Below are 16,338 nucleotides of genomic sequence, written 5' to 3'. Positions count from 1 at the left end.
AAATCTTATTGGAGAAGAAATCACTTTAGAATTTTTTTCACTCCAAAGTTTTCTATGCTCAATCTCAAATGTGTCTGCCTTACCTTGTTAGGAATCTGGGAGCTGAAAAGAGAAGAGATTTCCCTGTTGAAGGAGCTGGGAAGTGGCCAGTTTGGGGTGGTCCAACTGGGCAAGTGGAAGGGGCAGTATGATGTTGCTGTTAAGATGATCAAAGAGGGTGCCATGTCAGAAGATGAATTCTTTCAGGAGGCCCAGATCATGATGTAAGTTTCTCTTAAAGAAAGCTATTTGATCTCACCATGGGAGTGCATTGCCATTCTGTCCCTCTCTAACATTTTCAATGCCTGGAGCATGTCCTCACTGTGAATATTTAGAAGTCATAAATTGATCTAAGAAAATTTTTCATAAAACCAATGCTATGGTCCTAACTTGACAAGCACACCTTCATAGTAAACTTCAAAGCCAAGTTTGAATTCAGAATACTTCTTACTATACAGATAAACCCGCCTCTAGCCTTTGGACATCCAAATTCTGCCTTTGACCTTTCTCTTCCCTACTGCTTTGTCCCACACCATGAAGGGCCTTAAGAAATCTATGCCACTACAGCATTCTATATCCACATTACAAGTCTTCCACAAACAGCAGTGGATTAACTAATGAAATTGGTTGGGATAACATGATTCACCCTTGAAGGGAAAGACCAAAGAGTGGTCTGCAGAAGTCCTGCAAGAGGTCTCAGGACAAGATGTTACAAGTTTCCGGGGTCCTAGTATCCCAAAAGTGGCTGAAAAAGGGATGCCTAGGCTCTATACAGGAGAAAGTTCTTGGCACTGTGGCCACTTTGCACTGTAGAGAGGTGTATGGTGGAATGAAGGACAGAAGGTAACTGTGACCCAGGACCAAGGCAATACTCAAAAGTAATGCTCTGCCAACAATAACCTTTTCTTTGTTGCTCCCTTCAATCCAATTTGTTTTTTTTTTTTAACCTTACTCCTTCCTCAGCTGATTATGATTTTCTTCCTAATGAGTTTCAGTTTATCCCTTTCCTCTCCTTTCCTCTGTCTCTCCCTACATTCCTCTCTCTCTTCTATATAATTCACCGTCTTATCAACTGAATAATTAGACTTTGTAAGGTAACCAGCCATCCAGGTTCTCCTGAAACTTTTGTAGTTTTAGTAGCTAAAGTCCTGCATCCATGGATACTTTTCTGTCCCTGGAAAACCTGCATAATTGTTTCCTTTTCTTCCGAATCTACTAGAGTGGAAGAGAAAGTGTTCTCGCAGGGTAGGGCTTTGGTCAGTGACAGTTGAAATCATAAATCCTATCCTACTGCAGAACGAAAGCACTGTTCATCTATATGGTGTGTAGACCCATTTCTCCAAGCACTTTATAAACATTAACTAACTCAATGATTTCTCATAAAATCTAGCATTATGAAGAATGTAACATTGTAATCTTTGGTTTATAGTAAACTGAATCAGAAATGTTAACTAATGTTAAATGTTAAATTACATTTAGATAACACCAAGGTAGTATGAAAGTGGCAAAGCAGAAAAGAAAATCTAGGCAGATAGTGCATGTCCATTTCCTTAGTACTTCCTTTCAAAGTAAAAGAAGACAGGAAGTCAAAACAATCACTTTTCCCACAATTGCAGAACTGCTTGGAAGTAGAGGTGTTGTGCCAATGTAGCTTTGGCTGGGGTTGGCTTCATAGGCATGTCAATACCCATTAGTAAGGACCTCCAGCAGTTACAAGGACTTTATGCTCACTTTAATGCTCTGCTTGCATTATCACAAAATAAAATTTTATTTTTGAGACAAGGTCTCACTCTGTATCCCAGGATGGCCTTGAGCTCAGTATGTAGCCAAAGCTGATCTTGACTCACAAAGATCCTCTTGTTTCAGCCTCCTGAGTTCTGGTATTACAGGCATGAACCACCATATCCTGCTCAAAATAATGTTGGTGCATTTGTGTGTGGTATGTTTGCATGTATGGAGACATGTGTATATATGGAAAGGTGCACAGGCACATGTGTGTGCAGACATGTGAAAACCATAGGTCAATATTGAGTGCCTTCTTCAGTCACTCTCCACCTCATTTTTTGAAACAGTATATCTTGCTGAACCTATAATTCAACAATTCAGCTACATTAGCTAGCCAGCAAGCCTTAAAGAATCCTACTCTCTGCCCTAGGGTTGCAGGCACTCACCACCTGTTCAGAAAAAAAAAAAAGTTGCCACTTCTGACTTTGACAGAGGGATCTAGAGATCCAAACTGGTGTTCTCATGATTGCATGACAAGGACTTTATCCATGAAGTCATCTCCCCAGCAACTCAACGTATTTTTTTTTTTTTGGTAGGGTCTCACTCTAGCCCAGGCAGACCTGGAATTCACTATGTAATCTCAGGGTGGTCAAAGAAATTTTTAAAAGAAAGATTCTTATATTTTCATTTTTTCACTGGAATCTGTAAATTATATAGCTGGTTCTGTTCTTGACAACTTGACTGTCATAAGACAAAAGAAGGGTCCCTTTGTGTCCTCCTTTTGTATGACAGAAACATTTTCAGACATATGGTATAACTCTTGTATCCTAGTATAGTATTAAAGCATGTTTTGTCATTTTAGAGCTAGCAATTATAAATCTTAAAACAACATTAACACAACTAGTCCAAATGGCTCAACAGGTAAGAGCACTTACTTTTGTAAAACATGAAGACCTGAGTTTGACCCATAGCACCCATGTAAAAAGCAGAGCATAGCCATACATACCTGAAACCCCAGTGATGAGGGAAGGTGGAGACAAGAGAATTTCTAGGCTACCCTGCTGTCCAGTCTAACAACAACAACAAAAAATATATATATATGGCAGTATGGGGTTCAGAAAAAGATTCTATCTTAAGAAAATAAAGCAGAAGAGCAATGAGAGGACACCCAACATTCTTCTCCAAGCTCCTCATGTACGCACATGGGCTGCATGCATCTGCACACATACCCACATAATAAAAATAGCATTAACAAAACCACCTAAAAGAGCAACATGTCAAAGTGTACCACAGTGAGAAAATGTTAAATCCTAAATGAAGTGGTCAAACTGACATGATGAGCTACCTTGGCAGTGGCTGAGTTTACTCAAATTTTGTTGGGTGGGTGGCGTTTGTCCTACCATAAGGCTGCCTGTTGAAGGGAGTAGTGCTAGGTGCCATGTAGGTACTTTTGAATGACACACAACTGAGCTCATCACCTTGAGTAATTTCATAAGCCATGTCCCTACAGGGAAAAAGTTGACATAGTTTTAATTTTCTTTCTACTTTTCAACACTAACGACTCATCCTGTAGAGCCTGACATGGTAACTCATACCTCTACTTTTAATTCTCAGGAGGCTGATGCAGAAGGATTGCCATGAATTTAAAGCCAGCCTGGGCAACAGAATGAGTTCTAGGACAGCCTGGACTAGAGGGAGACCCTCTAGCAAAACAAAACAAAGTATAACAAAACAAAACCCAACAGGACCAGCCTGAAAATAGAAAAAAAAAAAAACACAAATCACAGAAATACAAGCTGATGAGCTTATAAATAGTAAACAGCCATACCATGATAACCTACCAGAAGTGCTATGTTACTATTTTGTAAATTTATTGTTTTCAAAGTAATGTAACAAGCTGAGCATGTTGCATTATTACCTGTAATCCCAGCCACTCAGGAGGCTGAAGCAAGACAATCATGAATTCCAGACCAGCCTGAGCTACCTGGCAAGACCCAGTCAAGAGAATGGGAAGGAGAGAGAGGAAAAAGGAGAGAAAAAGACAGAGAGACAGAGAAGGGAGAGGAAAAAAAGATATATTATGCCAAGTCTAGCCTCACTTCTCTAAAATGACTACTTTCATTGTACCTAGACCCTTCATGTCATGACTTTTTTTTTGTTTCTTTGTAGAAAAGGTTAGTACAACACCCACAAACTGAGAGATTACTGCTGGACTTGTCAATGCCAGCAATTTTTTTGTTTGTTTCATAGGTTATTATGATCCACACCCAAGATCCTAAATTGACTGTTCTCTTCCTCTGTTCAAGTCAAAGGGCTCAATTAAAACAAGCAAAACATAGACTGGGGTGATGTCTTGGCAGTTAAAGATGCTTGCTTGCAAAGTCTGACGGCCTAGCCAGAGTTCAATTGCTAAGTACTCATATAAAGTCAGATGCAAATAAATAAATAAATAAAGTGGTGCATGTGTGTGGAGTTTGTGTGCAGCAGCAAGAGGCCCAAACAAATAAATAAATAAATTTTAAAATAACATAAAACAAATAATCTGAAAATTGGTTAGTCCTTTCTCAGGGCATTGGGAAAATGGAGTGATACATAATCAACTTTATAACTCTGTTCTTTTCAGGAAACTTAGCCATCCCAAGCTGGTTAAATTCTATGGAGTGTGTTCAAAGAAGTATCCAATATACATCGTGACTGAATATATAACCAACGGTTGCTTGCTTAATTACTTGAAGAATCACGGGAAAGGACTAGAACCCTCACAGCTCTTAGAAATGTGCTATGATGTCTGTGAAGGCATGGCCTTCTTGGAAAGCCACCAATTTATACATCGGGACTTGGTAAGGCAAGCCATTGATATCTTAAACAAAGGCAAGGAAGTGGTCCATGGTACTTACCTTTCATACTTCTCACCTCTGAGGATGGGGGCTTGGAAAGGACCAGCAAGGAGAGCACCTTCACTTTTACTTTGCACACATGTGACTTGACTTGTGTGAGCACATGGCACTTACAAGAAAAATTAAAATTTTTAGAATAAAATATTTGAAGTAGGGCTGGAGAGATGGCTTAGTGGTTAAGCGATAGCCTGTGAAGCCTAAGGACCCCGGTTTGAGGCTCAATTCCCCAGGACCTACGTTAGCCAGATGCACAAGGGGGCACATGCATCTGTAGTTCGTTTGCAGTGGCTGAAGGCCCTGGCATGCCCATTCTCCCTCTCTCTATCTCTCTCAAATAAATAAATTTTTAAAATTTGAAGTATACAAATAACAGTAAGAGGAAAACAGATCATCAGGCTCTGCATAGCTAGATGTGTCATGATGTGAAGAACAGAAGGAAAGGAAAGACTTGGACCAATTCAGTGTTTCAAAATCTTAAAGCTGAAGTGGACCTTTACTATGATAAGGGCTTAGTTCTAAAACAGTTGTTTGGGGCTGGAGAGATGGCTTAGCAGTAAAGGTGCTTGCCTGTGAAGCCTAAGGACCCGTGTTCAAATGCCCAGATCCCACGTAAGCCAGATGCACAAAGGTGAGGCAAGGGTAAGGTTGCACATGCCTACTACATGGTGTAAGCATCTGGAGTTCAATTGCAGTAGCTGAGGTCCTGGTGCAATAATTCCCTCTCTCTCTCCCTCTCTCTCTCTCTCTCTCTCTCTCTCTCTCTCTCTCTCTCTCTCTTTCTCCCTGTCTGTCTCTAAAAGATAAAAGCAATTGTTTCATACAATAAGGAAAAAATACAAAAAAGAGAAAGGGAATCTCTGTGTGTGTGTTTAGGGAGGGGTAGAACTTTGGAGTGTTGTGTTTGGTATTTACTGGGATTTATCTTTAGTGATTTGCTTGTCTGAACAGCAGACATGCCATGCACACTTGACCAGTGCATTCCATAAAACCTTCAGGCAACATGCTTGCCTTCCAAGCCAGTGCTAGACGTTTTTGCTCCCTCAGAATTCTGAGTTTCTACATTCAAAGTATCATACTTTAGGGTTGAGGAGATTAACTCAGTCAGTATAGCACTTGTCTCACAAGCATGAGGACCTGGGTTTGATCTCCAGAAGCCATGCATGGTAGCAAGTGCCTGTTATCCCAGCACTGGGAGACAGAGACAGGAAAAGCCCTAGGGTTTGCTGGTCAGCGAGTGTAGTCTTGATGAGCTCCAAGCCAATGAGAGACCCTGTCTCATAAAACATGGAAGGTGTTTCTAACAATGACACTCAAGGTTTCTATCTGACCTCTGACTTCTACATTGCACACATGCAAAGGACAAAAAGACAAGTTCAGAGCCATCGAGGTAGTTATAGGATATGTTGGATTTTACTGAGAATTCTGGTGACGAACATGTCTGAACAATATCAGCAGATGCTTGGTCACTTTTACTATTTGAAGGTTTTGTTTTTCTTTCCAAGGCTGCTCGAAATTGCTTGGTAGATAGTGATCTCTCTGTGAAAGTCTCAGACTTTGGAATGACAAGGTAAGCTAGTAATCTCCCCAAACAGCTTTTTCTTTTCTGTTATTGCAAATTACCATAGTACTCTTTAACACATTCTGGTATGTGGTATTCATATCAATCTTATTCAAGAGTTTCATTTCAACAATTTTCATTATTCATTATCCAAATGATACTGGTCATCATTATTTATAATAGCAGAGAACTGGAAACAGTTTGCTCAGTTAAGTGAATTATGTTAGCCCATAAGAGTGGATACTATTCAGCCATTAAATTTGACACTGCCATAGAACATTAACAATCTGAAAAAAAAGCTCATGATCTGATATTAAAAGAAAAATAAAAGTGAATCTCAGTACAATAGAAACCCAGTTCTGTTCAAGTTACAAATAGAGAAAAAAAGACCAGAAAGTATAAACAAAAGTGTATTTTGAGTAATAGAATTACAACATATTTGGGGGGGGTAGAATTCTGAATTATTTTTATTTTTAAATTTTTGTGTTTTTTAAATATTTACCAAACATTTTGCATTCAAGTTCTGCTATTTTCAAAGTTATATTTTCTATATGCTTGCAAACCATAAGCTACCTGTAGCTAAACTGATGCATTAAAAAGAAAGCCAAGAGCCAGTCATGGTGACTCATGTGCATAATTCCAGCACTTGGGAGATGGAGGCAGAAGGGTCAGGAGTTCAAGATCATCATCAGCTACATAGAGAATTTGAGGCCAGTCTGGGCTACATGAAACCTTGTCTTAAAAAGAAAAATAAAAGAGAAAAGGAAGGGGAGGAGGAGGAAAGAGAAGAGATAGAAGGGAAGGGGAGGGAAGGGAAGAAAGAAGATTGAAGAGAGAAGAAGAGAAAAGGAGGATCCAGAAAACAAAGGCATTCAACTATGACTCTTAATGGCTTTATGTCCTTCATCAGCCTGTCCAGCTGCAGAGGCAAGGAGAGCCAGCAGAAGTCTTGCCATCTTGCACAACCATATAGTATACTATCTATGTCAATGTTTTTCCTACAGGTATGTTCTTGATGACCAGTATGTCAGTTCAGTAGGAACAAAGTTTCCTGTCAAATGGTCAGCTCCAGAGGTGTTTCATTACTTCAAATACAGCAGCAAGTCAGACGTCTGGGCCTTTGGTAAGGAAGTGACCACACATCGCCAGAGCCTATTTCATAAGCTGGCTTTCACAAAAGGAAACCACAAAGGCAGCAACATCCACTTGAAAAGGGATCTTGAGCATTTACAAAAATATGCATATGGTCCACAACAAACAACAGGTTGAAAGGAACAACTCACTTTCTTGGGTTAGGTGTTAGTTAAGTTTTTGTCACATTATGTAATTTACATCCTGCTAGCATTGTCCCACAATATCAAAGGATATAGGGGATTTTCCAATGAAGACTTCAGACTGGCTTTTTAGGTATTATTTATTAAGACAATCTTGGGTATATAACTCAGGCTAGTCTCAAACTCATGATTATGCTGGCTCCTTAGCTCCAAAACCAAGAGTACAAGTGTACATCTCCACTCCTGATTTTAAACTGTTTTATTTTATTATTTTTCTTTTTATTTTTGGTTTTTCAAGGTAGGGTTTCACTGTAGCTGAGGCTGACCTGGAATTCACTGTGTAGTATCAGGGTGGCCTCAAATTCACAATGATCCTCCTACCTCTGTCTCCTGAGTGCTAGGATTAAAGGTGTGCGCCACCATGCCTGGATAAACAGTTTTTTAAAAGAAAAATTAAAAGTTAAGTCAGAAGGACTGGAGAGATGGCTCACCAGTTAAGGCATTTGCCTGAAAAGCCTAAGGACGCTGGTTGAATTCCCCAGCATCTACGTAAGCCAAATACACAAGGTGGTGCATGTATCTGGAGTTCATTTGTAGTAACTGGAGAACCAGGCTCACCCATTCTCTTTCTCTCTCTCTCTCTCAGATAAATAAAATTGAAAAAAAAAGTTAAGTAATATTTCTTGAAATCCAAAAAAAAATTGACGGGTATAAAGTGAAATCATTAATTTTTAGCATGAAAATAGTTGTGATAAGCATTATCTTCCAAATGGACAAATTCTTTGGGCACTGCTACAAGGAGCAGACATGTCTAAGCACTTTCTTTAGCTCTGTGTTAGCCATCATGATAGCCAGAACCTGTCATAACTAACTTAGAAAGACATCATTTCCTTTGGGTCATAGTGTTGGAGATTCCAATCTATGACCAGGTCCATTGCCTTTAGGTCTTTGGTAGCATGTTATGTTACAGAGGATGCAGTGGAACAAAGCTGTACATTTCATGGCCAGGAAGCAAAAGAGACAGTAAAAAGAGAATCTAAGGTCTCAGCATCCTCTTCTACAGCACATCCCCATGACTGTGAAGCTTCTCACTAGGCACTCCTCTTAACTTTCCACGCCACCCATACTAAATATGACTGGGAAATATTTCAATTTGTCTTAGAACATAAAACTCAAACCACTCAAAAAAGGAAATTTTTGGTTAACCATTTATTTTCTTTTTCAAAATATTTTTGAGAGAGACAGAAAGAGGTAGACAGAGAGAGTGTGTGGGCACTCCAGGACTCCAGGACCTCCTGACACTGCAAATGAATTTCAGACACATGTTCCACTTTGTGCATCTGGCTTAATGTGGGTACAGTGGAATTAAATAAGGGCCATCAGGCTTTGAAAATGAGTGCATTTAACCACTGAACCATCTCTCTAGCACCTAACCACTTATTTTTTTCTGTCAAACAATTTTTAAAAATAACTATTTCCTCTTTCTTTTATGTTTACTGACTGTCTCTGGATGTGGTACAGGGATCCTGATGTGGGAAGTGTTCAGTCTGGGGAAGCAGCCCTATGACTTATATGACAATTCCCAAGTGGTTGTGAAGGTCTCCCAGGGCCACAGACTCTACCGGCCACAACTGGCATCGGATACCACCTACCAGATCATGTACAGCTGCTGGCATGAGGCAAGTACACCCTACTTTGGGCTCAGCAATGCGGAAGGTGTCCCAAGTATATGGGAGGTTGGAGTGAATGGGTGTGCATCAGCAAGGATGAGGGAAAGCAGATGCTTCAAAGAAGATGAAAATGGCCCTGGGTCCCTTCCCTCAAATGGTTGCAATCCAAATCAAATAAGCCAGGTGTCAATAATTTACCAAATGACTTCTGTCTGGCACTGTTGTAAGAACTTTATAAATATTAACTCAGCACACTACGAGATAGGTAGTATCATCATCACAAAAAGGGACAAAAGAGGAAAAAGAAGACTCGAAAGGTTAAGTGACTTACTAAGGTCACACAGCTAGGAGGAAGCAAGCTGATTGTTACCAGATCCCTATACTTAATAAACTATAAAGTGTCTCCTTAAGTCAAAATGTATGACAGGGGCCAGGCATAGTGGCATATGCTTTAATCCCAGCACTTGGGAGGCAGAGGTAGGAGGATTGCCATGAGTTTAAGGCCACCCTGAAACTACATAGTTAATTCCAGGTCAGCTTGGACCAGAGTGAGACCCTACCTCAAAAAAAAAAAAAAAGAATGACAGGTAGCTGATAAGATGACTCAGTAGGTAAGAATGCTTGCTATTCCAGCAAGAGGGTCTGCTTTGCCTTAAATTTAATTTCCTCAGCACCCTTGTAAAGAGCTGGACATGACCACACATGCCTGTAACCCCAGTCCTGTGGGAAGCAGAGGCTGGAGAATTACTGGAGGTTGTTGATCAGCCGGTCTGACCAAAAGCAGAAGCTCCTGGCTCAGTGAGAAACTCCTTTTCAAGGAAACACAGGGATGAGTGAAAGGGGAGGATTCCTAGTGTTCCCCTGTGGCTTCCTGACATGTGCACACAGGACATATTCATCTGTATACTCACATGTATACATCACACACCACATACACATGTCACACAAAAAATATGGCATAAATATCTGGCCACACATAGAGAATACATAAAGAACATGGTCCTATCATGTCTCTCCTTGAATTGTGAGGCAAACATGGGTCTAACGTTGAAACAATTCATTTGCAAAATGTCTATTTGGAGAAGTAATGGGACTAATGAGAATGGACTCTACTTCTTCTCCCACTGAACTCAAAATCTTCACACACATACACAAAACTCAGTATGACTGATGAAACCAAGAAGCTTATAATTACACACCCAAATAATAAAGACAGAAAGTAATAAGAAGAGTTCTGATGAAAGAGAGCAGATTTCTAAATGTATTGGTATCTGAGCCAAATCAGGAAATCTCTGCAAACCTCCCTGGGTATGCGACTGGAAATGGTGTCAAAGAATGTCCAAAGGAGGACAGCACAAGCAAAGGTGTGGCATCAGGAAGCAGGCTGAAAATGTATTTGGAAGAGTGTGTGTGACCCAGATTCTGTTAGCTGAAGAAGAATTTTTATAGACAATGAGGAGCCTTTGAAGACTTTTGAGCAGTAACAGGAAATATAAAGGTTTTCAGAACATTAAGAGTCATAACTATTATTTATATGCTACTTACTCATGACAAAGGGGCCTACTGCCACATTCACTGATTCATTCGTTCACTAGAAAAAAATAAATTGCTATAGTGGTTAAGCATGTGGACTCTGGAGCCAAAAGATCTGAACTGAATCCTGCCTTGATTACTTACCTCATTGGATTACCGTGTGGATTCAGTCACTCTATACCATTGACTACTTACAACAATGCCTGCTACACAGTGAGTGTCTTTTGCACTATGCTTGGAGAGCTAGAAGTAAATTGGTACATATAATTTAAATAGACCATAATCTCTTGTATTGGAGCCTGTAGTCCCACTTGGCAAGAGTTACTGAGTGCATCACATAACAATATTTTATCATGTACCCTTAAATAGTTGCCTGGAATGTGGGCCACTATGGCACTTGGAATAGTGTATGAGTTTTGCCTACCCTTTTCTATCCTAAAAGTAAGGATAAGATTTTCAGACCATGGTTAAGAGTCAGATACAGTCTGAGGAGAGACCTGCTGGAGATCAACCCACAAGCAGGATGATTTAGAGCAATCTCCTGTCAGATGAAGGAAAACTACCCTGGGCCTCCCTGCTCTAGTTCTGGGAGTATGACTGAACCATCAATAGGGTCAGGGGTTCTGCTTTCTACAGGTGACCCTCAAAATTGTATGAATTGCACCACAGCCCATGAAGATGGGTGTGTGAAGAAATGGTACTCATTTCAAGGTTCTGCCTAGAGAGAAGAGACATAAATTTTGAATCACCCCAGTTTCATATTTTACTATACAACTTTTTAAAATCTATAAACAGATTAGACTAACATTCAAAATTTTTGTTTGTTTGTTTTCCGAGGTAGGGTCTCACTCTAGCCCGGGTTGATCTGGAATTCACTATGTAGTCTCAGGGTGGCCTCGAACTCTTGGCGATCCTCCTACCTCTGCCTCCCGAGTGCTGGGATTAAAGGCACATGCCACCACACCAGCACATTCAAACTTTCATTGGTTTCAGCAAATGGATGTCTATGTGTTTTCTTGATTCCTTTCTTTACTTCTTGTTCATATGCATGTGCATATATATGTGTGTGCATGTATGAGGGTTGCACATGTGTGTGTGTGTGTGTGCGTGTGTGTGTGTGTGTGTGTGTATGCATGCAAGCATGTGCTCGCTCATGTGGAGGCCAGAGAACAATCTTGGATATTATCTTCAAAAACATCATCCATATCTTCAAGACAGGGTCTCTCATTGAACCTGTCCATAGGTAGGCTTTTGTACACCCAAATTACAACGGAATTCTCCCTGATTGTCCTGCAGTACTTTTTTGGTTTCATTATTTCTTTGATCTTGGATCTGATTTGTGTTGCTATGGTGTACAGTATGGAATATGTCCCAGACATTGTATTTTAAATGTTTATCCAATTGTTGGAAACACTGTTTACTAAAATACCACCAGGTCAGCAGAGATGAGAGGCTACCTTAATGGTGGTGGAATGTCACCTTATTATTATTCTACATTTTCATATGCATTTGGGTATATTCCAGGATTTCCTTTTCTATTGTTTTGTCAATCTATTCATGTGCTAGTACTACACTATTCTAATTATAGATATTATTATAGAACACATATGTTATTCTATAACATGCTTTTAATATTAGGCTGGCTAGTACCTCCATGATTTAGATTTACTTTCTTTATACCTTCATACCTATTTGCATATTTTTAAATCTGTGAAATAATTTAGCTTCGAGAAAAATCATATCTTTGATATTGTGAGTATATATATATATTCTTTTTTTCAAGGTAGAGTCTCGTTGTAGCCTAGGCTGACCTGGAATTCAATATGGAGTCTCAAGGTGGCCTTGAACTCATGGCAAACCTGCTACCTCTGCCTCCTGAGTGCTGGGCTTAAAGGCATGTGCCACCACACCATGCTTGTTAGTGTGTGTGTGTGTGTGTGTGTGTGTGTGTGTGTGTGTATGTTTTTCAAGGTAGGGACTCACTCTAGTCCAGGCCAACTGTAATTAACTATGTAGCCTTAGGGTGGCCTCTAACTCACAGTGATCCTCCTACCTCTGCCTCCCAAATTCTGGGATTAAAGGCCTGTGCCACCACGCCCAGCTTCGTTATATTCTAATTTGGGATTGACATCATTATGATGCTGACATGTCCTAGTCTAGGACAAAGGATGTTTTGCTTCATATATGTTCAAGTTTTATTTGTTTGTTTGTTTTAGCAGTGTTTTAAGGTTTTCCTCATTTTTAAGTACTTTATTTTGATGTTTTTGCTACTATAAATGGTGTTTTCTCATCTATGATATCATCTAAGTGGTTACTGTAGGGATACATGGAGGCTGTTCATTTTGCTATTTTATATCCTGCTTTCCAAATGAAATCCTTTATCGTTGATCCTCTTGGATTTTCCAGGCATACAATTATGTCCTGTGCAAATAAAAATAATTTTCCTGCTCCTTTTCCTCTTCCAACTCTTGAGGCTTGTGTTGGCTTTCTGATTGCATTGATTAGTAACTTCAGCATGATGTTAAGAGTGGTGAGTATGGCAGGCGTCCTTGCCTTGCTCCTCATCTTAGCAGAAATGTGTAGAGTGTTTCCACATTTCAAAATCCACTAGCGTTAGGACTGATACATAAATATTTAGCATATTGTTCTTCTCAATTATCATTTTCATTATCTGAAACATTGGCTTTTTCCTGTATTTAGCTTCCAGAAAAGCGACCCACATTTCAGCAACTCTTATCTTCCATTGAACCACTTCTGGAAAAAGACAAGCCTTGAAGAAATGAGGAATGCTGATTGGAATAAATGCAAACATTCGCCAACACTCGTTCTTTTAAGAGAAGTAGCAAGATACAATATAATTTAGCTAGTTCTTAATAATGTTTATATATTCTTTGTCATATTATGTAGAAATGAACAATGTAGGAAACAGGAAATCTCTTTGAAATTTAAATTGAATTAGTAATTTTGTTTTTGCTGCTTTTACTATAACACTTCCAAGCCTAGAGTCAAAGTACATTTTCAGATTACAATTTAGGCCTAGCATGGTGGCACATTCCTTTCATTCCAGAACTTGGGAAACTAAGATAGGGTGATCACCATGAGTTTAAGGCTAGCCTTGTTACAGAGTGAGTTAAAAGTCAGCCTGGGCTAGAGTGAGATCCTGCTTCAAAAATAATTGTTTTTTTTAAGTAGGGTGTGTAGCATGTGTAAAGATTGAGCAGAATTGAAAATTTGTTGCCTGCTTACACTTTTCTATTGGCACTAGCATGATAATTAAACATACTATGAAGTAATGAAATGTGTACATTTGTTTTCATATGGAAATGGTCTCAGACTCTAACATATATGAGAATCAGTGGAGAATTTATGAAAATATAGATTCATAGGAACCACCTTAGAAATTCTGATGAAGGAAGTATGAAAGAAGCCTGTGAGTTTACATTTTTTTCAAACACCTAATCTTGCTGACCTGTCCTAGGGCACCTCCCTATATGGCTCACAACTCAATCCAAATGCTATAATTGTCATCTGATCTCCAGATTCAAACATATACCCCAATATAAAACTGAAGTTCAGAGCTGGAGTGATGGTTTAGTGGTTAAGTACTTGCCTTGAAGTCTAAGGACCTCAGTTCAAGGTTTGATTCCCCAGGACGACCCACGTAAGCAAGATGCACAAGAGGGCGCATGCATCTGGAGTTTGTTTGCAGTGGCTGAAGGCCCTGGCATGTCCATTCCCCCTCCCTTCCTCTCCCTCCCTCTCTCTTTCTCTCTCTCTCTCTCTCCCTCTTTCTCTCTCTATCTGTCACTCTCAAATAAATAAAAGTTAATTTAAAAAAAACTGAAGTTCATTATTGTTAAACAATGCTACATCTGTTTCACATAGAGCATATTTTTAAAGATGTTCAGGTACATTTGATGTTTTTCCCCCTAGCCTTAACTTTCACAATTATCGATGATAACTTGGTAAGACTTTAGTCATATTTTTAGAATTAAAGATGTTGTTTCTCTCTAATCATTTTAAATCCTTAAGTTTGGGGCTGTGGGTTTCCAGCTCATTTAATAGACAGGTGACATTTCTATTTCTGTCTTCCATCTTAACACAAAGATACAGAAATACTATTTTATCTTCTTGTGACTATTATGAAAGGGATTTTCACTTTAGATGGCTCCTGGGAATGCCTTCCTTCACAGCTTGCTGCTGAACTCAAGGTTTTCTCTTTTTTGAATATTTCATTGTATTTTCTACAAAGTCAAAACACAAGAGAGAAAGGTTATGTGGAAGGTACCATTATAACAAAAAGATACTCCAGTTAAGCTCTATTATTGTGTCTCAGACATAGGATAATCTCCCTAAGCGATATTATCCTTTTTCATACCTAGCTCAAATCTCTCTCTTGCATATTTGTTGCCTGACATTTAATGGCAAATCTTATATTTCAGCAGAGAATTGACATGATGATGATCTTCTATTTTTAACAGGTTTTATAAACCTCAATATATAATGAAATGTTATTTTTAAAATAACCACTAGGGAACTTAATATATTCATTTATTTATTTAGTATTTGGTGGGTGTCACATTCTTTCCTTCCTTTTCAAGGGAAAAGAAGTAAAAAGTGATACAGGTTAGTGGTAGAATCAGTTTTCTCTCTCTCTCTCTCTCTCTCTCTCTCTTTCTCTCTCTCTCTCTCTCTCTCTCTCTCTCTCTCTCTTTCTCTCTCTCTCTCTCTCTCCAGACAGATGACCCACAGGTACTTCTAACGTAAATTGTTATCATTTCTCTGAGCTCACCCTTGAAATTGTTTCCTTTAATGTCTTTATTTTTGCATATTTGATCTTTCAAAACAAACTGCATTATAACAAAAGTAATTTTATATATATATATATATATATATATATATATATATATATATATATATATTGTTTGTTTTGTTTTTGAGGTAGGGTCTCACTCTAGCCGAGGCTGACCTGGAATTCACTATGGAGTCTTAGGGTGGCCTTGAACTTACGGCAATCCTCCTACCTCTGCCTCCCGAGTGCTGGGATTAAAGGCATGCACCACCATGCCTGGATTAACTTACTTTTTTTTCCAAAACTTCTAACAATATAGATTGTTTCCTATAAAAAGAAGCTAAAGCCTTGCCTAGAAGCCTGGTTCCAAATACCAAGTCAAACAAGAATTTAAGGTACTTCTAGAAATTTATCAGAAAATAAGTCTAGTTGTGCCAATTGATACAATTGTTATAATTTCAAACTAGGATTCTACCTATACCCTCTGGGAGTGAAGAAAAGGGAAGACTATGTGATCAGAAAACTTTTTTATATAATTAACAACTTCCATGATTATAAACAATATTCCATGGTAATTCCCTCCCTCCCTGTACTTTCCCCTTTGAAATGCCACACTCCGTCATATCCCCTCCCCCTCTCAATCAATCTCTCTTTTATTTTGATGTCATGATCTTTTCCTCCTATTATGATGGTCTTATGTAGGTAGTGTCAGGCACTGTGAGGTCATAGATACCCAGGCCATTTTGTGTCTGGAGGAGCACGTTGTAAGGAGTCCTACCCTTCCTTTGGCTCTTACATTCTTTCCACCACCTCTTCCACAATGAACCCTGAGCCTTGGAAGGTGAAGAAG

The 16,338-nt window shown here is 39.1% G+C and overlaps 1 protein-coding gene across 1 annotated transcript in view; it reads left to right on the top strand.

The window, feature by feature from the left end:
* The window catches only part of Bmx (BMX non-receptor tyrosine kinase), a 60,277-nt gene extending 46,588 nt beyond the window's left edge, over window positions 1–13,689 (top strand). Inside the window, exons 15-20 of the mRNA XM_045140692.1 lie at window positions 92–263; window positions 4,388–4,604; window positions 6,164–6,228; window positions 7,224–7,342; window positions 9,015–9,172; window positions 13,397–13,689. Coding sequence (XP_044996627.1) covers window positions 92–263; window positions 4,388–4,604; window positions 6,164–6,228; window positions 7,224–7,342; window positions 9,015–9,172; window positions 13,397–13,471 — 806 coding nt within the window. The 3' untranslated portion in view covers window positions 13,472–13,689. The remainder of the gene's footprint in view (window positions 1–91; window positions 264–4,387; window positions 4,605–6,163; window positions 6,229–7,223; window positions 7,343–9,014; window positions 9,173–13,396) is intronic.
* The last annotated feature ends 2,649 nt before the right edge of the window (window positions 13,690–16,338 follow it).

The sequence above is a fragment of the Jaculus jaculus genome, chromosome X (genome assembly GCF_020740685.1).
Source record: "Jaculus jaculus isolate mJacJac1 chromosome X, mJacJac1.mat.Y.cur, whole genome shotgun sequence".
Classification (NCBI taxonomy): domain Eukaryota; kingdom Metazoa; phylum Chordata; class Mammalia; order Rodentia; family Dipodidae; genus Jaculus; species Jaculus jaculus.
The sequence above is the reverse complement of the archived record's forward strand: the minus strand, read 5'-3'. Positions and strand labels throughout refer to the sequence as shown.